The 27698-nt window shown below is 42.1% G+C and overlaps 3 protein-coding genes across 5 annotated transcripts; 1 reads left to right on the top strand and 2 right to left on the bottom strand.

The window, feature by feature from the left end:
- Positions 1-725: 725 nt before the first annotated feature.
- gnb2 (guanine nucleotide binding protein (G protein), beta polypeptide 2) lies at positions 726-10343 on the bottom strand. Its single transcript, XM_075487857.1, has 11 exons — positions 10258-10343; positions 9596-10128; positions 8061-8141; positions 7912-7950; positions 6190-6296; positions 5037-5100; positions 3790-3952; positions 3062-3128; positions 2781-2982; positions 2128-2344; positions 726-1711 (listed from the first exon to the last, which is right to left on the bottom strand). The coding sequence occupies exons 3-11, from the start codon at positions 8115-8117 to the stop codon at positions 1605-1607; spliced, it is 1023 nt and encodes a 340-aa protein (XP_075343972.1). The 5' UTR covers positions 8118-8141; positions 9596-10128; positions 10258-10343; the 3' UTR covers positions 726-1604.
- A 949-nt stretch (positions 10344-11292) lies between these two features.
- Positions 11293-21877, top strand: slc12a9 (solute carrier family 12 member 9). 3 transcript variants are annotated; one of them, XM_075487844.1, is made up of 14 exons: positions 11297-11559; positions 13887-14093; positions 14217-14351; positions 14458-14595; positions 14678-14980; positions 15069-15176; positions 15409-15520; positions 15643-15800; positions 16511-16593; positions 16673-16797; positions 17317-17509; positions 17602-17776; positions 19789-19935; positions 20052-21877. In XM_075487844.1, exons 2-14 carry the CDS (start codon positions 13889-13891, stop codon positions 20891-20893), a joined length of 2724 nt encoding a protein of 907 aa, XP_075343959.1. In that variant the 5' UTR covers positions 11297-11559; positions 13887-13888; the 3' UTR covers positions 20894-21877. The 3 variants fall into 3 exon arrangements, with proteins under 3 accessions (XP_075343960.1, XP_075343959.1, XP_075343958.1); XM_075487843.1 differs by having other exon boundaries at positions 13853-14093; XM_075487845.1 differs by lacking the exon at positions 20052-21877 and having other exon boundaries at positions 11293-11559; positions 13853-14093; positions 17602-17786; positions 19789-19929.
- On the bottom strand, positions 20927-27227 carry hsd20b2 (hydroxysteroid (20-beta) dehydrogenase 2). Its single transcript, XM_075487858.1, has 11 exons — positions 27020-27227; positions 26288-26334; positions 26030-26105; positions 25793-25903; positions 25265-25332; positions 25108-25152; positions 24967-25001; positions 24794-24875; positions 24608-24673; positions 22393-22542; positions 20927-22309 (listed from the first exon to the last, which is right to left on the bottom strand). The coding sequence occupies exons 1-11, from the start codon at positions 27168-27170 to the stop codon at positions 22166-22168; spliced, it is 975 nt and encodes a 324-aa protein (XP_075343973.1). The 5' UTR covers positions 27171-27227; the 3' UTR covers positions 20927-22165.
- Between the last annotated feature and the right edge of the window lie 471 nt (positions 27228-27698).

Below are 27698 nucleotides of genomic sequence, written 5' to 3'. Positions count from 1 at the left end.
CTGCCACTTGATAAAAGAAATCGCAGATTAACTGAACTAAAATCCTCCAATCCTCATTATGAGCAACAGCACCATCTGGTGGCTAAAGACCAAAATACCTTAAAAAATAAATTATATATATGTTTATTTATACCCCATGAAGTATTACCAACGCTAACCCTAGAGTTAAAGCTGTTATTTATGAGAAAGAAAAAAATTTCTTTAATTTTTCTGATTCATTTTTTTTTTTAATCAGGTCAATCGAATCAATTGACCGAAGGAATTCAATTTGAGCCCAACTATAAATGATCAGTTAGCAGACAAATCTATATTCTGATATAATGCCACTTCAGAGATCACACGAGCTGTGTGAGGTCACAGAAATTCCAAAAGTTAGATTTGCACGTGCAGAATCCTAACTAGATTATCACATGAAACACTGTTGACACAGACGAACGTAGTTTTTTGCACGTGTTTTATGGAATTTCAGGAAATAAAAGAATTCTTTGGAGTGCATCTACAACTCGGTACAAACAGACTTCTTTTGCCTTTAGTTAAAACTACATACGACACAGTTTAAATCCAGAAAGTGAGAGCAGATTTCAGTATTCGGAGAGTTCATGCAGTGCAATTAAGCCACTACTCGTGAAAAGTGCAGATGGGAAAAATGAGTAATGGAGAGTCACAACAATTTCAGAGGAAGGCCTCAAAATAGGTTGCTTTAGATTCACAAAGAAACCACAATATCTAGTAGGAGAGGCAGATATTTATTAATAATATGTACAATTATACCATAGTAATGTCCAGATAATACAATGACAAAGTCAAAGTATGAATACTGGCTCCTGCCTGTAAAGATGCGTCTTATTATGCTGTAATTTTTCCTCTTTCATTCCGGATCACTTTGAGTCGATTTAACTGTATCAATAGTTTCTAATTATCAGTGTATCTGAGGCACACAGGGAGAACATGGATAAAGTATGCGTAAAACAAAACGGCAAGAAGCAAAACAAAATAAAACCCGTAGCGCAGATGTACTAAATATAAAGTGGCGGTAAACATCTATTTATTTCCAAAGAAAAAAGTGACTACATGATATGCACCACATGTCAGTGGATTTGATTTTTTTTTTTAAGTGTTAATGGTCCTAAGCGGTTCCTCCTTCACATTAGCATTCTTAAGATACTGAGACAAATACGGTACAGAAAAATCTGAAGTGCATTTTGAACTTCATTGTAAACAAAGACAGAATTGTCCATTGATGTCTTCTCCTCTTCTAAAGCGGAGGAGCAGTGTCTCTCTGGAGAAATATATGTGTGTGTGTGTGTGTGTGTGTGTATGTTAAAAGGCGTCAGGTAACAGTGGTGCTTGTGTTTTTATTGGAGCAGCTGAAGATTCAACTGTATTTGGTCACATTGGATATTTTACAGATTACGTGTGTGTGTCGGGGTGGGGGGGTGTGTGGAAACTCATACCTAAGTCATATATATTATGTATTGTACAATGTTGCAGTTTTTCTGTTGAATCTTACATACAGTGTGAGCACAGGGTGCAAACCGTGTCCCAAAGATGGGAGCAGTGTGTGTCTGCTGGACGTGCGTGTGTTTGCTGTTTATGTGCATGGCTCAGTTCCAGATCTTAAGGAAGCTGTCCCAGGACCCCGTGGACGCCGCTATGCCGTCATCAGTCACCCCCAGACAGCTCACACGATTGTCATGGCCAGCCAGGACTCCTACAGGAGGAACGGGGAGAAACAAAAGACCTCTTGTTGCTGTTGAATGTTTTATTTAGTAAGTCACACAGCAGGGCTCGAGGCAGGAAACTGTTTTCTCACAAATCACACCTAAACTTGGATTTAATTGTGATTAATGGGAAAAATTTGCATTGTAGTTTGCAGGTACAAATCAGAATTATGTGCTTGTCAAAGATTTTGGATTATATCTTCAGGTATTTTGATTCAAAACCCTTCTTCTAAAGAATTTGGGATACTGTAACTAAAAACAGGAGCCACTTAAAACAGTCGATTTACTGTTGTTGCAATGAGCATCCTATAACCTTTGTATATAAATAATAATAGATGGTAAAGTGTGTTATGTTAGGTTAAAACAACTAGACATTCCCCCTGATTTTCTCGCCCGTTCCACCCACCTGCTCTGTCTCCCTTCATGGCGTCCCAGATGTTGCAGTTAAAGTCGTCGTAACCAGCCAGCAGTAGACGGCCGGAGCGTGAGAAAGCCACAGAGGTGATGCCACAGATGATGTTGTCGTGGCAATAGACGCTGAGCTCCTGGTCCGCTCGGAGGTCAAACAGCCGGCAGGTGGCGTCATCGGAGCCTGTGGCGAAGGCGCTGCCGTTGGGAAAGAACTGTTGGGAAGCAAAGAGACACGCGGTCTGCTTGAATCCCTCCCAAATCTGGAGACAAGACGCTGTGTGACGTCAACAAGATAAACTGGAGCTGCTCTGCGGATAATTCCTTTAAACAGTACATGCGAGATATAATCCTGATACAGCTGATACCAGTCCCAATTATTGTGTCAGAAATGCTCTGTAATTGTGTCACGAGTGTCTACTTTATAATATTACATAATGTATATTATATAATATTATGAAAAAAAGGTCTTTGCTGTCTTCCATTGGCCAGTCTAAACCTCTCCACTAAGTTTCATGAAATGAAGCCTGGTTGTTTGTTGAAGATTAACAGACTGCACTTCTGACATCCCTTCCCCTCTGTGCTTTTATAAGGTGTATATATATATATATATATATACACAAGGTAAGTCATGCCCTTGAGCACACTCACACAGGTGGCATTGATGTCCGACTCGTGGCCTGTAAAGGTCTGCCGGCACATGCTGTCCCTGATGTCCCACAGTTTGACCGAGGCGTCGCAGGCTCCTGACACGAAGATGCGCAGGTCGGGCGACAGGGACAGACTCATGACATCACCGGTGTGGCCCGAGAAAACTGTGGTCTGCTGACTTGTCTCAATGTCCCACATTGCACTGGGGCAAAGAACAAAGAGTCTGTCAACAGGGATGGGCTCAGGGGAGCATCTTAAAGGCTCTGTCCTATGGAACTCACCACGTGGTGTCTCCTGAACTTGTGATGATTTGATTGTCATCGACGAAACGGCAACATGACAGGTAACCTGAGATTAAAGAAGGTCAGAGGTTAATGAAACTTAATATCATGAAGTCTCGGGTGTTGGAGTGGCATTACAATGATTAAAGACGGGCATAAATATATTTAAACTGTACGCCGAATGTACAAAACAATAAGATTAAGGGTTGGAAGAAAATAGGATAATAATTGGTACAAATGACAAAATGTTTTTAGTGTCAAAGCTTTAAACCTTAAGATAATTTCATTAAATTGGGATCGATTTTAACATTTTAACCAAGTGGAAAAATTATACTGTTCATAATGAGTATATTCGATATATAACTGGTAATTTCAGGATTTACCAGTTGAAGTATCTCACTCCATGCTGAACAGAAATCTAAAGAGCTGTAGTAACAAACAGTCTGCTAAAACAACATGTTTACATGTGAATAAAATACGGCAGCCATGGCGTCATATATCAGTCTCATAAACAAGAGTTGATGTCCCAGCCTATTAAGACCGTGTTACCCTCTGATTAATTAACCACACTAAAGCGATCATCATTGTTTAGAGGTTTGGGAGTGGTGCTTTCCCACGAGGCCGGGGTGCTGTGCACACTCATTTGAAACGTGATATTTAGTTTGACTCGCAGAAGAAACCAAACACAAACCAGAGGCGGAGGAGAGCTGAGTGCGATGCCCTCTCACCTGTATGACCAAGCAGTTCCCTGCTGACCCTGGCGTTGCCTTCACGTGTCTTTAAGCAGTAGATGGAGCAGATGTTGTCCAAGCCTCCGCAGGCAACATAGTTCCCAGAGGGGGCGTAAGCACAGGTCATTACCCAGGAGGAGCGCAGGGGAATGGCGTGTATCTAGGAGGAAAAAAGCATAATCAAACGAAACCACAAACTGTGAACATGATCATATAAATGGGCCTGAATCAGGCTTTTTTGCTTGTTCTAAACTTTATTTTGTAGTTCTATTAGAAGACATTTACATGCCTTAATATTAAGAAAGCCCAGTCTCACACAGCATCTCTTCCCTTAGTGAGTTTTAGCTCCTATCTGTTTAAGCACCCCTCCAAAAAGACTCAGTCTTTTGTCATCGGTTAGCATGTTGCTGCTCAATCATGTTTTTTCCATCATTGTGATTTTAAGAAAATGTGTTTCATGATAAAGAAGACAGGTGAGGGGAAGTAGAAGTGGAGCTGCCAACAAAGCATTTCAAATAGATAGAATGACTCCCATTTGATGTGCACTTTGTCCTTTTTTACATTGCAAAACAAAGACCTTTATAATACATTTATTATGTAGCAGGAAAACCCAAATGTGCTCTTCAAGACCAGACCTCCATTGGCACTGCAGCTGTATATGCTATGCTATGGTGAGTCGATCAGCATGTTTTCATCATAGATGAAAAAATATATATGTCATTGTCAAATCTGGGTTTTTAAAATAGAGTCCAACCAACATCATACAAAATCAAAGCTCTGAGAGCCGGACTCACAAACCCAGATAATACAGTTGGGGGTCAAATTTCTCCTGCAAGTAAATGCTCAGCTAAACTCAAACTGGTGCTGGTGCTCTGGGCATGCTCCACAGTTACCATCCAGGGCTTTGACGAGCAGGAAGAATAAACCCAAGAGATAACATGCATTTCTTTGTATTTCTGTGCGTTATAGATTAACCAAAAGCCCAAAACTAACAAGCTGAATGGGAGTGTATTACCACCTTACATACGTCCATCAAAAAAAATATTCCCAATTCCCATTCTGTGCTTATATACTGGGACAAAGACAGGGGTCCAGTTATATGTTCAGGTCAAATTCTAACTGCAACTTGGCTCAAATGTTTATGTAGATGTACTGAATTAATCTCGTATGAAGGTAGGATTTAAGTCCATCTTCACTTCTTGTTCAGACAAGTTATCTGATGACCTAATGACTTCTGACTTTACCTTGTTAGTGGTGTAGCTGTCCCAGACGATCAGTTTTCCATCTTGAGAGGCACTAACCAGAAGCCTGCAGAGGTGAGAAAAGGAAGACATTTACAAACATTTATGGCTTTTTCACACAGGCACTGCAAAACTAAAATCTTCTCGACGCGTTCCAGAGGGGCTATGTACAGCAGCGCAAATGTCTGCAGAATTCACTCAAGACTTCTAGCCCAGATTACCCAATCAGCTACTTAGTGATTACTCAGGAAAATGACCACATGTGCCCATATAGCAAGTAATCCTGCAGAGCATTTACCGCGAGCAAGCATGTGTGCGTCTCTAAAATTGTCCTTAGGAGTGAATGTGAGCGTGTGTGTGGTTGTTTGTCTTGTTTGTCTCTGTGTGAACCTGTGATGGACTGGCGGCCTGTCCAGGGTGCACCCCGCCTCTCGCCCATTGACCGCTGGGATAGGCTCCAGCCCACCCGCGACCCGACCGACGGATTCAGCGGTATAGAAAATGGATGGGATGGATGGATGGAAGCATGTGTGCTGGTTTGCGACTTTATTCTCTTTTCTTCTGACCTTCATGTTGTTTTCTGCTCACTCTTTTCATATTGTGGTGTTTCCAAAATATTCAGGAAAATTATCAAAATAAACATTGATCAAACTACAAATGATTGTATGAATTGGGGGAAAAACAGGTCATGCTAACCATCTGTTTTGTGAAGCTGCACTTGGTGCAGAGCTAACATATTTAAAGTTCATTGTTTTCTAAGCACTGGCAGTTAACAGACGCCACTAAAAAATTACACGATGGACAAAGTTGTTGCAGCTCCCTATAATGGAGCATTTATTCCCCCAGATTTCCTTACAATCTATCCAATATTTGTCAAGACATTATTAAAATGTCAGGATCACATGAAAGGATCTGTTTGCAGATGTCACTTGATTCACTGTTACTCCTAAAACAAACCAGCCAGTTGAGCTGCCTTTTCTAACGCTCCTGATATCTGTAGCTTAACATCAAACCCTCTCTCAACATCACTTAGATATTTTCCTCGAGCCATCCTCATAGACAGTTAGACAGAATCAACTGGGCAAGCATATTCTAATGCAGGGACGGGTGTTATTGCAGAGATTGAAGGCATTACATTGAAAGGCTACAGTCTCACCTTGAGTCTGTGCCCCAGTGCATGGCATAGATCTTGGCAAGGTGGCCACGGAGGGTGCGTCTTGTCCGCATCTGAATCCGTCCAACAGGATCCAGACCAGCAGCCATCTAGGTTGACGAGGAAATAGGTTTTTATTAAATTTACCTTTAGTCTTAATGGGTAATGTGTTGTAAAAAATAGAGTTCTACACTAAAGGTGAAGCTGTGAGACAGTGAAAACTAAAATAGTTTAGGAATAGCTAAATGTTTAGCTAAAGATGGACATAATCGATATTAAGTAACTCAGTGGTTTGTGGATACCCTTTTATCTAAGATTATTTTATTTGACGTATTTAAAACACTACAACCTTTTCAGGCAAATCATTCAACAAACTCTTCAGGAAAACAATCCCTGAAATATTGTAGTACAGAGAGTTTAAAGCAGAGTCTTTTTCTCATGGATGTTAAGCGCTCCCTCTGTAGCAGTTTCCATCAACTCGCAAAGCAAGTTTGAAGCAAACTTTTGAATTATTCTTTCACAGATAATGCACATGAGGCTAATTTTTCTCAGTAGCTTTGGAGAGTATTTTATGATCTTTGTCATCAGTGGATGGCAATCAGGGCTGTGTTGCACATGGCTGTAATAAAAAGCGTAGCAGCCACCAGAAATCTTCTATTTCTCTGGAAGCAGATATAGAAGATAATTATCCAATCAGTCACATGGGTAACATGTTTGCTATATCAGAATTTTCAAATTAAGTTTAAAAAAAAACACTGGTGAGAACATGAGTACAGGGTATATTATATATTTTTAAACCTGGAGGGTTAGGTCCATCTTTTTTTGTAGTTTAAGCCGATATCTGATGCCAAATATATAACAATTGGACCCTCTCCATTTAAGTCCAGAGGATGCAGCGTCCATGATTTCAATTAAAAAATTTGATTTGTCTGACCACAGAACAGTTTTCTTCTTTGTCTCAGTCCATATTGAATAAGCTTTGGCCCTGTAGAAGACAGCTGTGTTTCTTGATCATGTTCATACATGGCTTCTTCTTTGTATGATAGAGCTTTAACCTGCATTTGTGGATGGAAGGATGAACTGTGTCATATTTGTAGCTTATTGTTAGCTTTGATATTAGCTGTAATGTTATATATTTTTTCATTTGTAAGTCGCTTTGGATAAAAGCGTCTACTAAATGCATAAACATAAACATAAACATTTGTTTTTAATGCAGTGCTACCAGAAGACCAGAAGATCACCAGCATCCAATATTGATCTTCAGCCACGTCCCTTCCGCTATCATCGTATGATGACACTATTTACTGTATGTTATCAAATATTCAAAGTCTTTGCAGTTTAACTTTGAGGAAAATTAAGAAATTGCTCCACAATTTGTAGATAAAGTTTTTTGCAGACTGCTGAACCTATCTTTACTGCTGAGAGACTCTGCCTCTCTATGGTGCTCGGTTTATACCCAATCATGTTACTGACGTCTTGCCAATTAACCTCACTAGCTGTAATACGTTTCTCAAGCTATTTCTTTTTAGTGCCACTTACTTTTCTGGCCTGTGTTGCTGCCATCACGTCATTAAAAACATGTTGAGATTCTATCAGGGTCTTATTATTAACTTAACATACTGTATAGCGTGTTCATAATTGTCCCATATTGATGAATAATCCCTAAAATCAAACCCCCAAAATGACTGACATACTGTATATCCCAGCACATCTGGCAGCATTTACCTGTGTCAGGGTTGAATCTCCACATGCTTTCCTGGCATCCTAATGAACGTGGAATCACAGGCAAAAAATACAATTATGACACCACAAGTAAATATATCAGAATTTTAAAGCTAAAGATGAACTTTTAAAACAATAAAAATGTGACTCACTTTTATCTGGTTCTTAAGCTGCTCGGCCTCCTGACGAAGCTGCTCCAACTCACTCATTTTTGAATTTGTCCAAGCAATCACCTGTTGGTTACAGCACGACTTTGAACTATGGGAATCCGATTTAAATAAAGCAACACCTCAAATTTAATACAACAACTACTACTAAATCCAATTTAGGGTTATCATAGTTTTATGCTTCCATAATCCAGTAATTCTGGGGTCAACTTTCATCAAATACCGTTCAATGAGATTAAAGCGTTTACTATGTTTTTCTCCCCTGATTTGGAGAAATAAATAATTAAATAGTAGCACACATTTTAATCTCTAAAGTTCACCGAAGCCACAGCTAGAAAAACACTTGTAATCTGTTTATGAGCATGCAACCGTGTCAGGTTTAACTGAGGAGGATAATCTGTAATAACTAAGATAATACTGAGCATCCAGTTTTGCTACCACACAGCAGAGAGTGAACACTCTCTTTAAAGCAGTACCTCACGAACTGTATGGCACATCATGCATTTAGTAGGAAGCCAAATTTCCTGTTCCTTTTACCGTAAAAGCACAGGTACTCATTCAGCCTGTATTTGCATCTGAGCAGCAATTCAAATTCCCCAGAACCCTCCGCAGCAAACATGCATACAGTACACAATGCAAGGAAGGGCATTAAGCTATAGGTGACAACAGTTCCCTGGAGAGACCTCCGACCAGATGGATCACACACCCTTATGGAAGCCAAAAGGGGTGCATCATGAGTCTCCTAGCACAGCTGCTCATTTAGCCAGTGAGGAGAAAAAAAACCTGAGGGAGGTGGAGAAGATCAGGCCTGGGTGAGTCCAGCCAGATGCTGCTTGTGAGCATCGACTGGAAGACAAGCTGATTCGTGATGAAATCATGTCAGTGGACAGTGAGTAAAAGGGAGTGAAAGAGACGCAGACCCCACCTGGACTGATGTAGCCCACGACCAGCAGCAGACAAGGGAGATGGTGATGACTTTACAAGCCTTTTAGGGCATGTTTCATAACACATGGTGACAGAAATCCAAAGATGCTAAAATTGACTGGCCCCACCCCTCTGGACACACATCTACACCACCACAGTATGGCTACATCTGCAAATGGAGGAGAGTGCCGAGCCTCAGCCACCGCATACATGCCAGAGAAGATGTTAATGTCTCAGAATATGTGTGCACGGCTACAGTATGTACACGCAAGCCCACTGAAATAAAATCCACAGAAAAGAGACAGCGGTGCCAAAGGCCGCAGATGCACTTCATGGAGATTTTATTTCACTATCAGCCGCATCAAAAGAGCCACATCAGAGGATTGGCCCTACGGATGCAAACCATTGATCAGCACAGTCATGGAGGCCTTGACTGCATCTCTTTTTACATAATGAGCTCGTAAAATGTGGATGCAACTGCAATCATTTGGTCAAAACGATTCCATGAATGCGCACATCATCGCCCTGCCATCTTACGCAGAAAAGACTGACCGACTGTGCGGCTGCTGTCACAGCGCCTGATAAAGGGTGGCTACCTGTTAATTCTCCCGATGGTTTCAAGAAAAACTCAGAGCAACGTCCTCGAAATGTCGTGGAGGATTCAGATAGCTGTCTTTTTCACGCATTAAAGATGAAGTTCAGAAGGGATCCACTGAAAAAGTTCCGTGTGTCACGATGAGGCTGTTTTCAGTAAACAGGCAGACAGAGGAGGGCTACACACATTTCCATTTCTCTGCTTCAGAGGAGCTCCAGAAAAAAAGAGAAAAGAAAAGAAAGATGAGATCTGCTGCTCTGCGTTACCGTTTCCTCACGCACGCGCTTCGCCCCTTTTCATGGCCGCTAAGTAAACAAAAACATTTTCATCCAAAACGGCGTAAACAATCAGAATTGGCCCCCAGATATTCCTCCGGCCCGCATCAAGGATCGTCCATTAAACGCTGTGCCGTCCGTTTTACTCCGGGTCTTCGTGACGTTATCCTCGTTTCCTTCCTTTCTGCTGTTGCCTCCTCCCTCCCTCTGCCGACACTTCATCAGGATGTCAGCCGCCTTCGAATCGAATCACTGAAATCTGCAAAGAGCATCATGTAGAAAATAATTAAGCCAAGAAGAGACGGGTGGCTTCAAGAAACAAGTCCTCAGAAGACTAACTGGGTTTTTTTCCTCTTTTACAATGAGAGGCAGGCCTCAGTCTACTCACGTTCCCTGTTTCTCTATGAACATCATCATTCAGAGATAGGGTGCGGGGTCACGCAGAGAGCGTCTGCAGGATCCTCAAATCCCGGTCATGAAGCATGTGTGAACCACACCCACCTCTTAAATACTGCCAACTTCCCAATGCCTGCCCCCCCCATCCCCCCCCCCCCCTCACGCGCACACCACTACAGGTCTGATACTTCCCTCTCATGGTCATTACAGATGCCAATGCTCCTGGAGGATTTAGCCTATGACCATTTTACACTTTTTGTGTTTGCAGCACACTGAGGGTGGAAAGGGAAATCATAAAACGACTGGAACGTGAAATTACATTCTGATAATGTTGGCTAATTAAATATTCATGAAGACTTCTTAAAGAAATGAAGAGAAAGCTTGTCCATGAGGGTTCAGGCTGTGTTGAAGAGGTGGGCAGACCAAATACTACCTTTCAATCATTAGAACTGTGCCCTACTTTTGCCTTTCTCATGTTTTAACATGATTCACGTATTTCCAGTTTTATTTCCACTGTAATAAATAAAGAAATGACTTTTGTACAGTACCATAAAACATAAAGACAGCAATGTCAGCGTCTTGTTTTTCTTATTTCTTAGCGTTGCCTCTGACATTTTGATGCTAAGGATATTAAGCTTATGGCCAAATGAATAAATCCAGCCTGGGCTTGATCGTGATATCTCACTTTCTGCTTAAAAAGAGATTGAGGCGCCATGTCCTCGTATGGTTACCCCTAGTGGTAACCAATGCCATTACAGTCCACTGCCACAGTGAATATAAGTTTATATCAGTGTGGTGCTCACAGTGTTTTTGCATGAATTGTTTCTTATCAAATTAGTTGTTGAATAAACGTGTGAAATCGCTGCTAATAATGTTGTCGGTTCAGTTATCTATGAATCACAAATGAGGTCACGTGTGATAGGTCTGCACACCAGGGGGCGTGGTTATTCCAGGCCAGCAGTACCTTTTCTCATATTTGGGATGTTTTTGCCCTCCCCTTTTTGAAGTCACATGGGTCTTGTCCACCGTCTCGTGACACTTTGGAGCAAATAACAGGGGAAACGAGGCGTGCCTTGGCTGATGTGTTGATATCGTGCAGCACATCTTCCTCACACTCTGTCAGCCTTGTTCAACGTGCTTGTTGTGGTCACATCTGGCTGTCAGCAGCATCTGTTCCGGGACGTTTTCTCCACTGAGCCGAAGCGCGCTGGAGCACCCAGCCTGAGCGGACACCCACAGAATAAACATTTGTCAAGCAGGAAGTGTGTGGCACTGAGTGGACGGGCTCAGCGAGGTAAGCTTGTCGGTTGCGCTGTGTTTCCGCGGGGGAAATGAAACATCTGAGGGATGCAAACATCAGGGATGTTGCAGTTTGAATGACCCTCCTTTGCGCCTTGGATCAGCTGCGTTGTTTTGTTGCAGCCAGACGATCCAGCGGCGCGGCGGGGAAACTTCCTGACCTTCAGTTCTAAAGCGTAAACAGACACCCCAAACCAAGCGGCAGGTGTGGGATGTATCCGCTTTATCACCATTTAGCCCCTTAAAGAACGTAAACTTTTTCTATGGCGCAGTTGCTCCACGCGCATGTAGTGTATTTGTGAATGGAGCGATTTGTTTTGGGTCCTTGTTCATCTGAAGTAGGATCCTTGAGGGCCTCAGCGGATATTAAACGGCTCACCACGGACTGTAGCAACTTCAGTGTGTCACTGTCTCCTGTAGCGTGCAACGAGGGTCAAAACAGCAAAAGAGGAACTGAAAAACAAACTGATATTGATCTCTGTATGTAGCTCTCACTTTGCAGAGGAAACTCGTTCATATTTTAGGTCATGCTGGGGTTAAGAGCGTCCCCCACTTTGTTTTGCATCTGTTAAAGACACCAGCTGCACATCCTCCAGTCTGAGCATCAGGCTTGATAAATTAGTGGATGTTTATGAACCATATAGAGAGTAATTAGTTTGTAGTCTCAGCTCTGTTGCCTGTGGCTCGGTGTGAGCATCAGTGAGCAGTAATGGCCCCTTTGCTCGATTATGCTTCATCCTGTTCTGCTTTGGGTTTCTCACCATGTGATTCGTGTAGCTGAAAAAAACTGGCAGAGGTTCACCTGCTCCAGCGATGAAAGCTGCGCCCTTGAGGAAGAAGGCTGAGAGCGAAAGGACAGTGAGGCCATCTGCACACAGAGAGAGGCTCTCTGCTCAGCTCAGATGTCTCCTCTTTGTTCTGAGCTGCATGTAAAACAAACAGGCGGCTGTGAATCAGCTGACTGCAAATACCAACCTCAAGTGTGAGCAGCAGTTTTTATGAAGAAGTGTGACATACAGGCTGGACGCACAGATTCTCTCTGTTGGGGCAGTGGAATATTCAGTGTCATTCTCACTCATAAAAGCCCAGCAAAACAACCGTATCTGAGTGAATAAGTGCTCATAAGATGGTGCAGGACATGTGCTTTTGTGCACGGGAATGTCTTTGTTTTTAGGACGGTCTCCAAGGAGTGAAAAGAGGACGTGAACACAAATCTGTCTGTGTCTTTTAAATGAAGAGAGAAATGTTCCATACAGGCTAATAGTACCCAAAACTGGATTTCATCCAGGGTGGCACCCTTTAAATCAAAGACTTTCTTCTTATCTATATGTGTTCAGGTTTTTAAAAAAAGGACAGTAGTGTTTGAGAAATACAGTTACACCCAGTGGCTCATACATTTGGTACAGATATATAATCTGTTGCTGTTCAATCCAACATCTCTGCGATGGTTTGTTTGTAATGTCCCGTTTATCATTGCATTGATAGGGAAGATGCTGCTCCACTTTCTATTGTTCTGTCCACCCTGTTGATGGGACAGGGTTCAGAATTTACAATGCAGCCAAGTCCAAATCTGAATAAACTGATCCAAAACTTAGTGCTTCGTACTTAGCATGTACTTAAAATACAAAATGTGATGGTTTGCATTCAATTTAAAGCCTTGATTTCATACAGAATGCATTGAATTTAATGCTGAAACTGAGTGATTTAATTGTATTTTAAAAGGTATGTGTTAATTTTAAATGTCATGTCCACGAAATCAGTGGCGTGTTTAAAACTGTGCTGCATTTGTGCCGAATCCTCTCTGTGAGCAGAGGATGCAGCTTCCAGTGTCTCTGGATCGTTTTCCTATACATGCTATCTTTGTGCGGTAGATATTCTTTTTGACCTATTTATGGATGCAGCTGTGAGCCGTGATCGCTGATGGGGGTTTCATCGGTGTTCCTTTGCCCATGCAGAGATTTCTAACATAATCATCTCTGTTTTTGATACAGTGTTGCCTCGGGGTATTCAAAGGGCGACTCAAAGTCAGGCAGTATGGGTTTTCAGCCTTGTGACTTTGCCGTGGAGATCTCCTGATTCTCTCAATCCTTTAAGGATATTTTGTACTGTATATTTCAAATGGACTCTTACAAAGTGGTAAACTTTTCCCCAGCTTAACTTCCAAAAGACCTTGTGTCTTTCATTTATTTTTGCTTTTGTCAAATTCAAAATGAGCTTTTTCCCACTATGCAGCAAATTCAGTTCTGTCATAGCATCTCTGTTTTTTTCCTCCTGACCTTTCTTCACAGGGCCAGCAGGCTAATCTGTGGCTCTTTTCACCAGCCATGTCGAACGAACACACCCCTCTGATCACCTCGGGGGTTTGTGGTCTAACTGTGACCGCAGCTCCATGCGGCACAGAGTCGGACCCCACCCCAGAATCCGGCTCTGAAACACCGACTCAGGACCCTCGAAGACTCAACACCTTTTTTGGGGTGATGGTGCCAACCATCCTCTCCATGTTCAGCATCGTATTGTTTCTGAGAACAGGTGAAGACTTCAGAGGAATAAAAGCTGCTCTGGGTTGTAACTGTGGATGTTTGTTGTAATGCATTTACAGTATAACTGAGTCATTGTGCTGAAGTGACTCAGTGGTGTGATCTTCCTCTGCAGGGTTCGTGGTTGGTCATGCGGGGCTGCTGCAGGGTCTGCTGATGCTGATTGTCGCCTACACCATCGTATCTCTCACCATCCTGTCTATCTGCGCCATTTCCACCAACGGTGCCATACAGGCTGGTGGAGCCTACTGTATCCTTACTGAATTTGGAATATTAAATGATGAATTTGACTCATTTAGGGTTTACAGTTTCATCATTTACAGCTGATAAATCGTCCTTAACATAAATGGGACCAGACATGATAAGCCGGTCTTTGGGGCCTGAGTTTGGAGGAAGCATCGGTTTGATGTTCTTCCTGGCGAAAGTCTTTGCATGCGGCGGGTATGTTCTGGGTCTTGTGGAAGCCATACTTGATGTATTTGGAGCAGATCCTGGTAAGGACCTTTTGTTCTTGCGAGCTAATTAAATTCATTCATGACTCGTCCCCGCTGCTCACGTTTTCTTCCTGTTTTCCAGAGTCTTCTGTTTCCGAGGGGGTGCACGTGCTTCCCCAGGGTTACTGGTACACAGTTCTGTACTCCTCGGTGATCCTCCTGCTGTGTCTGATCGTGTGTCTGGTGGGCGCACACATCTACTCTCGCACTGCCTTCGTCATCCTGCTGGTGGTCACTGCATCGCTGCTGTCCATCTTCATTAGTTCTGTAGCGGTCAAAGCTCAGACATTTGTCATCTCCCACCCGGGTCCTGGTAACCAGACTCTCCACTACAACGCCAGCTACACCGGCTTCAGCTCCACCACGCTGAAGAACAACCTGCGCTGTGAGTTTTGATGTTAGTGAGGATATGAAAAGATTGTCATGAGCTAATTCTCTTTCTCTTTTTTTTTTTTTTTTTTTTTTTGCTCTAGCTGATTATTCCTTGGACTACAGCACCAACACTGTCATGTCTTTCGCCACCGTGTTTGCCGTCATGTTCACCAGCTGCACTGGGATCATGGCCGGTGCCAACATGTCAGGTTACAGCACGCTGTCATAATATACACTTACTTTGAGGTGTTTGCTCTTCACACACGTATATGTGATTTTTGTTGGAAAATTGATTTACTAATGATACTTTAAGTGTATTTGAAAAGCAAGATTTTGATTTGTATTGTTGAAATGTGTTCGTATCATGGATTTTCACAAAGTGTCCAAACCATAAATATATAAATGTGCTGATATTTGCTCTTACCCCACACGTGTTTGAAGGTGAGCTGAAGACTCCGAGCGTTTCCATCCCTAAAGGCACCATCATAGCCGTCTTTTACACCTTCACAGCCTACGTCCTTCTCTTAATCCTGGTCAGCGCCACCTGTGACAGGTCTGAACCCGCTTGTAATCTCATGTTTGACAGCAGTGCTTAGATCAGCACTCGGTTAAGTAGCATGGCTTGTAATCGATTATGAAAAGTCCCATAAATTTTAATTGTTTTCTTTTCTTGAGGACCCTTTTGATTCAGGATTATGGGTTCCTGCAGCGAATCAACTTGTGGCCGCCATTCGTCACTATCGGGATATACTGCGCCGCTCTGTCATCTGCAATGTGCGCCATGATCGGAGCGTCTCGCATTCTCCACGCACTCGCTCTGGACCACCTGTTTGGTAAGGCACGAAAGGTTATTTTTAAGATCTGTTTCTTACTTCTGCATCGATCACTGTAATGCTCTTTTAACTGGACTTCCCAAAAAGAGCATTAAACATCTGCAGCTCATCCAGAACGCTGCTGCTAGAGTTTTAACCCGGACTAAGAGATCTGAACACATCACAGCAGCTTTAAAATCTTTACTCTGGCTTCCAGTCAGTCACAGAATACATTTTAAAAGCCTGCTGATGGTTTACAAATCTCAGAATGGTTTAGGCCCAAAATATATCTGTGATGTGTTCAGAGAATATAAACCCAGCAGAGGTCTTAGATCCAAGGACTCAGGTCAGCTGGTCCAGTCCAGAGTCCAGACTAAACATGGAGAAGCAGCATTTAGCTGTTATGCTGCAAACAAGTGGAACAAACTGCCAGTGGAGATTAAACTTTCACCAAATGGAGACATTTTTAAATCCTGTTTAAAACATTTCTTTTCTCATGTGTCTATGCATGAAATCGGCACGATATCTTTTAATTTAAATTCATTAAAATTATTTTATTTGTTTCTCTTATTCTTTTATGTATTTTTAATGCTTCTTCCACTCCCTGCTGCAATGCATTTATTTATGTAAAGCACTTTGAATTGTTTTGGACATGAAATGTGCTATACAAATAAACTTGGCTTTGACTTTGACATTGAATGATTTTTCTGAGTCTTCTCTTTTCCTCGTAGGTTTGCCTTTAGCCCCAGCCGCCATCACGTCCCGCTCTGGGAATCCATGGGTGTCGGTGCTGTACACTTGGGGCTTAGCACAGGTGAGTTGCTGCATTGTACAGTTCTGTCATTTTTAGAACTGGAACTGGTTTCCTAATTCAGGATTTGTTTGTGTCTCAGTGTGTAGTGTTTGCAGGGCAGCTCAATGCTGTGGCTGGTCTGGTGACTGTGTTCTACTTGCTTGCCTACGCTGCAGTTGACCTGGCCTGTTTGGCTCTTGAGTGGGCATCAGCACCAAATTTTAGGTAAGATTTATTGCCGTTAAAGGTTCTCTCTGTGAAAAAAAACCTTAGTTTTTAAAGGGTCTCTATTATGACAGCATCCCTTTTTTCCTCTTGAGAGCTTCTTATTGGGTGTCTGAGGTTAATCCCAACCCAAAAACTCGGCTTTAGAAAGGCAGAGAGATCAAAATGATTTAAGACTGGCTCTGAAAACAGCAGGGAAACTGACTTTAACATTGGTCCCAGGTACTGAATTACACCTTTCATCTAAAAAGATGTATCAGATTTAGCATCTTTCTGAGATTATTAGATCGGTTGGACAAAAGAAAGCATTTGATGTGATGACATTTCACTTTTAAATTGATGATGAGTCATGGTCTGACCACTGATGCAAATGATTAATAGATTGAATTAAACAAACATTCAGCTTTACAACATCATGTTTTTTAAGCGTGAAAGTAATATCTGTTTCCTCTTTCTGCCTCAGTTATCCTTCAGCGGTCTCCCTCTCACTTTTTATTTTTGTCCCTTTGTGCTTCGCAGACCGACCTTCCAGCTCTTCTCCTGGCACACCTGCCTGCTGGGGATTGTCAGCTGTGTGGTCATGATGTTCGTCATTAATCCCATGTACTCATCAGGCAGCATAGTCCTGCTGTTGGTGCTGCTGCTTTTCCTCCACTACAGATCGCCCACCAGCAGTTGGGGCTACATCAGCCAGGCGCTCATTTTCCACCAGGTACACAGGACACGCGTGGATGCGCTCACATACGCACAATCAGACCGCGATTTTTCAGCGGTGCTGTTTACGTTTGTCCGCTGCTGTTTTAGGTACGGAAGTATCTGTTGATGCTAGATGTGAGGAAAGACCATGTGAAGTTCTGGCGGCCGCAGGTGTTGCTGATGGTGTCCAACCCGCGCTCCTCCTGTCAGCTCATCCTGTTTGTGAACCAGCTGAAGAAGGGAGGACTGTTTGTGCTGGGTCACGTGCAGCTGGGAGATCTGGGTAAAGCTAAGTGGGTCATCTGTTATGGCCATCTGCATCTAACACTATTAAATTATTACCGTTGAGTTATTTCCTCTTTGGTTCCACCCATTACTGAAAATTGCCATGATGTGATTCCTTTTCCGTTCGTCCAAAGGCTTAAAAGACTTCAGTTCTATTTTAGTTCTGCGTCGGCCTTTAAACTCACTCTTCTTGTGTATTTGTGACGGAAGTTGTGTAGGTGCTTCACTGTCTGGTTGCCACGTGGAATATATCTTTAGGTTAAGCGCCTTGATGTATGTTACTAAGCTTATGAATCAGCACGTGATGGATTTTAACATTCAGTTCAACAGCAAATGAACTGGATGAACAGGAAGTTAAGATGCTGTACATGACTGGAATCCTAGATACACCATCATCATGACTCATCACCAAGTCTCCTTGGGTGCTTTCCCTTTTAATCTGCGTCAGCTTTCTTTATTGATAACTTATTTTCTCTGTAGCTTGATAGCCTCAGAATGAAAAAAGGTTAGGCCTATAAAAGTGAACATCCTCTTCAAACTGTAATATTTCTTTATTTACATGAATTGATTTATTACTTTTTATAGGTGTGATTAGCCTTAAGGACCCAGGGAGCAGCTCACATATTCCTTGATTTATGCTCCCTCCCTCAGCCTAACTGCTCCCCAGTGGTGTGGATGACACATTGCACACATGTCAGAGTTTTACTCTGAGGTGCAATCTACTCATTTAAAGTAACACAAAAGAATTGGGCACATTGTACTTTGGTTCCTCCTACAGTTACCTGTCATAAAAACAAATATCTGTGAAAATACAGCCACACACATGAATCTGTTGACACGTTGAAGAGGCCACAAAGACGTCATCAAAACTTTAAAAAAAAAAAAAAAAAAGCTTTTATACATTTAGAAGAACAAAATATTTTAAACTGATCAAAACTTCAGTTGTAATTCTGCTTCATGGCTACTGATGAGGTTCACCCACACCCGTCGCCGCCTCTCAACCCGCACACCAATTTTTTCCCAGTGGCCAATCGTGGTATTGCAACAAACAAATCCCCTGTGGCCCAAAAAGCATTTGTCCCATAGACCGCAATATTAAAAGAGATGCCTGTAAAACTGTTCACAGGACGCCTCCAGTTGTAACTGTATTTACTAATCTTTGTACTCTATATTTTTAAGTCTTTTTATCCGACAAAAAGTTTTCTAACGGCCAGAAAAGTCTCTTTTCCCAGCGTGACATCACAGCTGTGTACGTGCACTGTTATGTGTACGTACGGGCACGTCCTCATCGCCCCGGGGCATGATGGGAAGCCCCAAAGCATCTACTGCGCATGCTCTATGGGCCGCATTACGCGGAAGTAAACCCGGAAGTCAGAAACTTTTCCGGCGTATGCGCCAGGCGAGCAACTCCATTGAAATCAATGGCGGCCATTTTGCAGTCCCTTATCCAGTTAATATAATACATCCATGGGTCTACCTCATTAGCTTACATGGGGGTGACAAAAGGAACACTTTTATATGTAATGCAGGTCATTGCACAACCACCACCTGCTGTGACCTCAAAAGTAAACGTGTAGAAAAACAGCCAGAATTATTCGCTTATTCGTGTCAATAAAAACTGATGATGCAGGAGCTTTGTACTTTATAATTTAGCAGTTTTATTGGACTTTACCTGATAAACCTCAACGTCAGCATGATGTAATTTGTAGAATAAAACCTGTGAATGTGATATAACCGGTGAAAAGTTAAAAAAAAACAACTAGTAAAACCAAGAGGGAGAAGCGTAACAACTTTAATTTAGCTGTTTGTTTGTTTTTTTATTAATACTCACACCGTCACAGAAAACTGGATTTCTAAGCTCCGAAGCAATGGTTAGCTCGATCGTAGCAGTCAGTGTTTCCGTAGTAAAACTACACAGGATTAGAGTGATGAAGATGATGGGCTTCTTAAAAGTTTGGTTTGGAAAGGAGCTGTTATTGATTCTTGCTTCCCGCCCTCTCTGTGTTGCAGACACCCTGCCATCAGACCCAGTCCAGCAGCAGTACAACTTCTGGCTGAGCCTTGTTGATAAACTCGGAGTAAAGGCCTTTGTAGACCTGACGCTCTCCCACTCGGTTAGACAAGGAACACAGCACCTGCTGCGCATAACAGGCCTCGGTAAACTCTTGCTTTTTCCTTCATTCTTTTCCCACATAAAGACTAAATGATGCTGCGTTGTCTGCACACCGTTAATCTGATCCTTGTTGCTCTGGTTCTGTGTGTCTCTCTATCAGGTGGCATGAAGCCCAACATGCTGATTTTGGGTTTCTATGACAGCTGTACCCCTGATGACTTTTTCCTACAAGATTCTGCCTTCTGTCCCTCATCGGAGAAACAAGGCAGCGAAGGGGAATATAATTTTGGGGTTGACCTACCTTCGTTGCAGGCCCATTTCCCCCCTGTTCGACATATTGAGAGCCCACGATGGCTATCACCGGAGGAGTATGTTGGCATCATTTCTGATGCCATTAAAATGAATAAAAATGTGTGCCTTGGCCGATACTTCTTCCAGCTGCAGGGAGAAGATAAAGATAGTAAAGTCGATGGATCGGAGCGGACTATAGATGTGTGGCCTCTCAACCTACTCCAGCCGGGCTGCCACGACTATGAGGACGTGTGCAGCCTCTTCCTGCTGCAGATGGCCTGCGTGCTTAACATGTCCAACAAATGGCGCAATGCAAGAATGAGAATCTTCCTGAATGTGCAGACAGGCTCCTGCGACCAGGGCTGGGTGGTGAATGAAGAGACGTTTCGAGAGCTGCTGAGGAATCTGAGAATCAGGGCCTCCATTAAGGTTGTGCCTTGGGACTCTGTGGTGCAGCACCACTCTCTGCCAGAGGGGGAGCGCTCCGCAGAGCCCATGCCGGCTTTGTCAGAGGACTACTTGTCTGCAGTACACAGCATGTTGGTGTTGCACAGCTCACAAGCTGCTGTTCGCTTCCTGTATTTACCTCGGCCTCCTGCGCGTCACAGCCTGTCGCAGCAGTACTTAGCTCAGCTGGAGGCGGTGACCAACGGTTTAGGGCCAACACTCTTGATTCACGGCGTCACCCCAGTCACATACACTGAACTCTGAGCATGTGCAGTCATGGGTCTTGTTCATTAGGTATCATTTGATATCATACACTGTTTATTTAAATGTAAGTACAAACAAAAGAACACCTAATTTTAAAAGAGAGAACGTTACTGTACAGTATTTAGTACTTTAACCTCCTGGGGTTTTTTCTTCTTCTGTTGTTTAAAAAGAAACTCAATCAGGTGCCACTTGAAGCTTTCGCATTCAAATAGGATACTTTCCTAATTTTATATACTTGAAGTAGAGTTGTGGTTGAGCTGAGAAATATCATGGTATGTTGATGAAACTTTTTTTTTTTCCGTTTTGCATTGACACATCTGCCTCTCGCAGAAAGAAACATGTCACACACCACAGAAGAAGAAGTACGCAGTTCATCTCTGAGCAACAACACTGCGCAGGAACATTTCTACGTCTAGTTTCACCAACGACATTGAAAAAGACTGCGTTGTTTTTTTTGTTGAAAAAAAAACCTCTTTAATTCCTTCCTATTCATCGCCGCTCGCTTTCTGCTCCTTTATCACATCTCTGTGTGGTTGGACCAAGGAATCCAAAGACTCCCGACTTCTTCATGCACTTACACAAGCTTGCCTCCGTTTTGCTGCTTTGTGTCTTTCTGCTCCATTTACACAAAGGGAACTAATTTGCACATGTGACCTGAGAATGCTGAGCGGCGTCTGATGCTCTGTTGTTTGTGTTTATATGAAGTTATGCGTTGGAGATTTGTGCCTCAGAAGACGAACTGTAAAAGTGCCCCAGAAAGGGTTAAACTGATAGTGTATCGAGTAACAATCCCGTCTGAGACCGGACCCACCTAACCAAAGAAAGATGTCACATTCAACCCTTGCAGGTTTCAGTGTTTTGTTCGTTGTTACTAAAAAGCATCTGACCCAACTCGGCTGCTCAAAGAGAAAGCTTTAAAGGGTTCCTGCTCGATATTTATGTACACAAATCCATCTGAGAGGAATAAATATGCTGTACAACACATTCATTGTGTCTTGTCATCTTTACAACTGTCACATTTTAAATTAAATCAAAAATATATTTAACATTGGATCAAAGCAATGAATACAGGTTCCTTACATTTTCATATTGATAATTGTGGAAGAAGTGGAGAGGAAAACTACCTTTCTGTTGATGTTTCAAGTTACTAAACCAGTTTTTTTTGTCTGAAAATAAATAAATGTTCAAAATACAATAGTGTTCACATAAATAGTTGGATGCAGAGGTGGCACAGACAGATACTCTGTTATAATGTCCATGTGAAGAAAATTATTACTCCTCCTTTGAACTGAGCCTCTCCTTTTCCTCACACACTCTTCTTTCGTATTTTCGTGTGTTTGAAAGATTTCTCAGTTTTTCGATGAAGAACGTCGACGTGCGAAGCCAGTCCGGAAAGAACAACGCGAGAGCAGCACTCTGTAAGATGTTGGGCAAAGGGAAAAGTTAAAGTTCTGCAGCTTGCAGTTTGAAAGCAGATCGCAGTCTGCCGGCGCTCTGACCTGCAGTGCGTGGGACAAACAGCCGCTGGTGTGGCCGGAGAGGCCCACAGTGTTCACAGCTTCACGGACAAACCCTGAGGCACTCTTCACCAACCTGTTGACCTGCATGTTGTGTGTCATGTTGGTGGACACCATGAGGGGGGCCACGCACTGAGGACAAGGTAAGAACAGATGAAACTTGAAAACAACAGCTTAAAGTCAAATAGAAGTGTTTATTTTAGTCTGGTGTCATTATGTGTGTGATGTTTTCCACACTTCCAGCTGTCACTGCTGCAGATGTGTTGGGAAATATCACGAGTCTCAAAGTATGGAAAGTGGATAAACCAATGATTCAGCTACTCTCCTGAAGAGGAGACACCTCTCTGTCTTCAATGAAAATGTTCCTGTGAAGAACTCAGTAATTAAAAGACAATCTGATATAAAGGCACAAAGTTCTAAATTTCACATTTCTTACATATCTTGTAGTGGACCTATAGGTCTTAAACACAACCCAAGTCAACCTGTAAGCACCTCCTTTGGCTCCTCCCCATTCCTGTATATAAAGCCTCAAAATGGCTCCCTTCAGCCTCTTGCTGAGCTTGTGTGGTGACCTAATTCAGGTGGTGAGTAGGGTCCCTGTTTCATCATCATGTTGGTGCGATCCTTTGTCCTACTAATATGTGTTTTGTCTTTGTAGGTTCACTTGCTGCTGTGCTGGGTCTTTATTACTTTGTTTTTACCTGTTGTTCTGTTCTGTTGTGCTACTTTGTTAATTTGTTTGTACAGCTCTGCTGTGCAGTGTTTGGTTGGTTCTTCTCTTGTTTTACTTGAGTAGTTCTTTGTCTTTTAGGTTGATTATTGATTTGATTATTAGGTTTGTTAACTTTTCCTTTTTTTTGAGTTTCAGTGAGGCCTGGGTGTCATCAGGTGGGAGGCGAGGCACTGTGGTGAGGACCTCACTTCCGTTTTCGCATGCGAGTACACTGGGGCACTTTTAGTGTGTTTGTGGTGGCTTTACAATTGTAGTGTTGCACCCCAGCTTAAGGAGACACACGTCCGGTAGCATGCCTCCCCCTGAGACCTCAGCCCACTGATTTTAATGTTGTTTAGTCATTTGACTTTTAATGTTATAGCCAGCCTTTTAGCTTTGTCATTAAAAACACCTTATTAAATTCGTCTTGTGTTTAACCTTCTTTCGTTTCTTCGCAGCAGTTTTACTTAAAGTTTTATTCATAAATATTATTTTCAATAAATATATTTTCTTTACTTTACTGTCTCTGCCTCCTCAGTCACGACCCTGCGTCCTTATAACAATTAGGTTTCAGTTGTCATTTCCTGGGGTGCAAGTCCCCAGGTGGCGTTGTTGGCTCTAACAATTTCATCCTTTACTCCGCTCCTTGCCACATTGAGAAAGATATTTCATCTTTTAGCATGATAGATGCTTCTATGTACATTAGTCAGAGCCAGAGATTATCTTCTGATTAAAAAAAAATCTGTCTGTTGGTTAAAAAACGGTTTTTACTTCATCAGTCCATAGAACATTTTGTCAAAAGGCAGCAGGCCTGTTAAGAGTTCATTTAGAAGCAAGAAAAGTTCTCATATTGGTGCAGCTGGGAGTGAATAAACCTGGCAGGATTTTTTTTTTTTTTTTTTTTTTTTTTTTTTTTTTTTTTTTTTCAGTTTTGATCGACCATTTTGGCTATTTACAAGAATCTGTTCTCTTGAAACAGCTCTTGCCTTCACCCTGTAAGTCTCAACTTGACCCTCACCATTCCTGTTAAATCCAATTTATTTTTTTTAGTTTAGTTGCAGGACAAAAATGCCACCTCAAAACACTTTGCTATCTTTCCACAGACTTTTCCTGCTTTGATGGCATCACTTATTGAAGTTATCAGAGCGCTAGGCAGCTGTTCTGGAGAAGCTCATTACTGCAGATTGGTGGGACAAAGTTTGACGGTTCAGAGTAATCATCCATCTGTGAAAATTGAAGCATTTTTGCTTTGAATGTTTATGCATCTGCTTCAGAGCTCTGACTATGAGAACTTGATATCCATTTTTGGAGATCCCCATGTCCTCTTTCCCTTCACATCACTTGTTTTTTTTTTTTTTTTTTTTTTTTTTTTTTTAAACCTTTTGATTCAAATTCTTGGCTCAAAGAATTATTTTGCTTTGGCAATTTAGGTCATAATGTGACTCAAGCATGAACTTGTGCTGAAACACCACATGTGTTGTTTACCTGAACAGTAATTCCTTTTGACTTGTACTCAGCACACAGGCACTGGGAGAAATATGATACAAAAGCCTGCAGTAAGAGAGAAAACAAGCAGAGCAGTTGGTGAACATCATTAGGTTGAAGCCAGGAGAAGTTTAGATATGTGCATGCAAATAAGTATTCAGCCCCCTATTCAGAATAAGGACATACCTTGGAGGCAGAATACAGGGCTAACAAAGGCTGTGGACGGGCACCCATCTCAGATGAGATATTTATTATCAGTCCTGTCCCTCTGAGCAGGCGATGAAAGCCAAACAACCATTAATTCATCCAGTATTCTCATCTTTATAATCACTGCTAATAGATGATTTCTGTGTCAGTACCTTTCCACCATGTCTGGAAGAACCAGTCTGGTCATCTGAGTTAAAACGGCATGAGATCATCATGATTAGAAATCTTTATACGCAGTGGTGTGTACCGGTGAGAGCAGATAAGGATGAAAAACAGTCAGGTGGTGTACTCACCTGAGGGACAGACAGCATGTTACAGTTGATCATCTGAGTGATTCTCTGTTCAGAATGAACACAGATTTAAAACCCACTCGACCAACCTGCCCAATAATAGCCTGAATCCGTATGAATAAACCATGAAACCAATGACATTCTGAAAAAAGGAGCCCACCTGTTCAGTATCTGGGATTTCCAGAAAATAGGCAAAGTGTTCAGTGCAGGTCATTCCCACGTTGTTGACTGTACGGTTTGCAAAGACACAAACGACAACTGGTTAAGTATCACGTCTATTCTGCTGAACTGACATCAGAGTTGATTCTAGTTTGTGTAGTGGTGATCACAGATGAATAAGCTCCATGTTTCTCCCCAACTCCTTCAACAACATGGCTCTTATAAGCTAACCAAGAGCACAACAGGACAAAGACGGGGAGCAACCAGGTCTGTACTGAGATCATTATTTCTCATTTATTGTTGCTCTTACAGTTTAGGTTTACTCACCAAAACACCATGACAAACATTTAGAGTATCTGTTGACTCTACAAATGCAAAATGGAAACTATTTGCTCAGACAACTGAGGTTAACCTAAAGTCTCTTTTTTAGGATCGAAGAGAATAGCTCACCAACATGAGTATTATGAATATCTAACGCGTATATATATTTTTTAAAAAGAAGTACTTAAGTGTGCTTTTGCTCTTTTACCCAGAATTCCAATCTCCAGGCCTTGAAGTTCCTTGGCTATAGCAGGGTAGACGCAGTAGCCATCAGTGAAGTCCACTTGGATGGCGCGAGTCTTTCGTCCAAACTTATTCTCTGAGGAAGACGAGAGAACGTGTAAATCATTTCTGCTGTGCAGTTGCACGCCAGGTAAGACTAATGTGTTTACTGCAGCAAGGACACAACCTCTGAGCACACCAGATTAACCTGTACGGGACTCACCTATCTCCTTGGCAACCATTCGGAGCTTATAATCAGATCTGCCAATCAAAACTACATCCAGACCTCTCCGTGCAAGCTAAGGGAAGACATGCAGACAGACAGGTTGTGCGACTGCCCTCAGCTTTCAGGTGAATCAGTTTTTAAAAGAAAAAACACACAATGACGTAATTAAACTGTTCTTTTAATTCTTAACTGTGAAAATGTAAAAAAAAAAAAAAAGGTGAAAGACCATTTTCTTGAGAGGAAATTGAGACTCACCTCACTGGCATAGGCCTTACCAATGCCAGATGTAGCTCCAGTTACAACTGCACAAAGGACAGTGCACAGACATGTCAGACAAACAGCTTTTTTTTATTATTAAAACACTTTATACAAAGATTGGCTGTTCTTTTACAATTAAGTACCAAATTTTCACAAATATAAAAGCATGATTTTAGGGATTTTGCTCGGTTTGCTGTTCGAAGAACCCAGTTTCACAAACACCTGATAGAATTCTAGATTTCAAGCTGCTTTATTGCTCAAAGGACCCAAAATATTAAACTGAGGTAAACAGTTGACCAGAAAGACTGGATTAAGGTTCAAAAGTTACTCGCCTGGTTCTCAGAATCTAAATGGTTAGACCTCCTGTTTGGGAGAAAAGTGGGAAGACTAAAGAGAAAAAAAAAAGTGCACTGCAATGTTTGGATACAACTGGAAGGAAATACCCCATCAAGTAGGAATTTGAACAACTTATCAAGTCTTCATCGAACCAGATGCACAAAGGTAAAAAGAGGTTTTCTCTACCACAGCTTAAAACAGAGTCTTAACCCTCACCATAAACCTCAATACATAGTCAGAGTAAGGTTCAAATGTCCATCAGGCATGGTAAAAATGAATCACAAAATCATGGCATGCGTTAACTGGACACCTCACTAAATTTTGTTTTGAATGTTTTATTTTCTTTATTGAATGTAGCCAGTAAGACAACACAAAGTATATAACTGACTTTACCTGCCCATTGTCCAAATGTCCTTAAGTCCACATGCCAAAACTCTGACAAGACAAATTCTCTGATTCCACTCCAACATCTCCAGGTGAGTTTCAGCAGGTAAAAAGCAACACCTAATCCCCCAAAGAGGGCCAGCAGTTCTGTGAATGGCATGTTGCAGCAGCGCTCCTGACTGAGAATGATCCCCTGATAGTAAAATGCACCAATGTTTAGGCTAATCTTAATTTTATAGATGAAACGGGAAATGTTTTGTGCACTGAGCTCCTCCCCTCTTTGTTCCACCCCCTGCTGTTTGCTGCTATCATGGAGATGAGATTGGCACACAGTAAACACCCCATTAAAGACCTTTTTGAGTAGTGTGCTGCAGTGGCTTGTTTATTGATATGGTGAGCTCACTGGAACCGAGTGTGGGTCTGACCCAAGAGCATCCTGCAGCATCACGCAGAGGTACTTACCTTGATTACTGACTCAATGTGTAGATTTAATCAAGCGCACCTTTAACACATTGTTGGCTGTGGCCAAAACCACAGATTCAGTTGAATAAGCCGTTCTCACTGCGCGTGGATCTCTTGCAACTAATCACAAAAGCCCCAAACAAAACGATGAATCATCAAGTGCAAACAAAAACATCTAAATAGACGTGAATGTGACCCAGTATTTCTGACAGCTGATAAGTCTGCG

Source organism: Odontesthes bonariensis, chromosome 16 (assembly GCF_027942865.1).
Source record: "Odontesthes bonariensis isolate fOdoBon6 chromosome 16, fOdoBon6.hap1, whole genome shotgun sequence".
Taxonomy (NCBI): domain Eukaryota; kingdom Metazoa; phylum Chordata; class Actinopteri; order Atheriniformes; family Atherinopsidae; genus Odontesthes; species Odontesthes bonariensis.
This window is presented reverse-complemented; position numbering and strand designations above follow the sequence as displayed.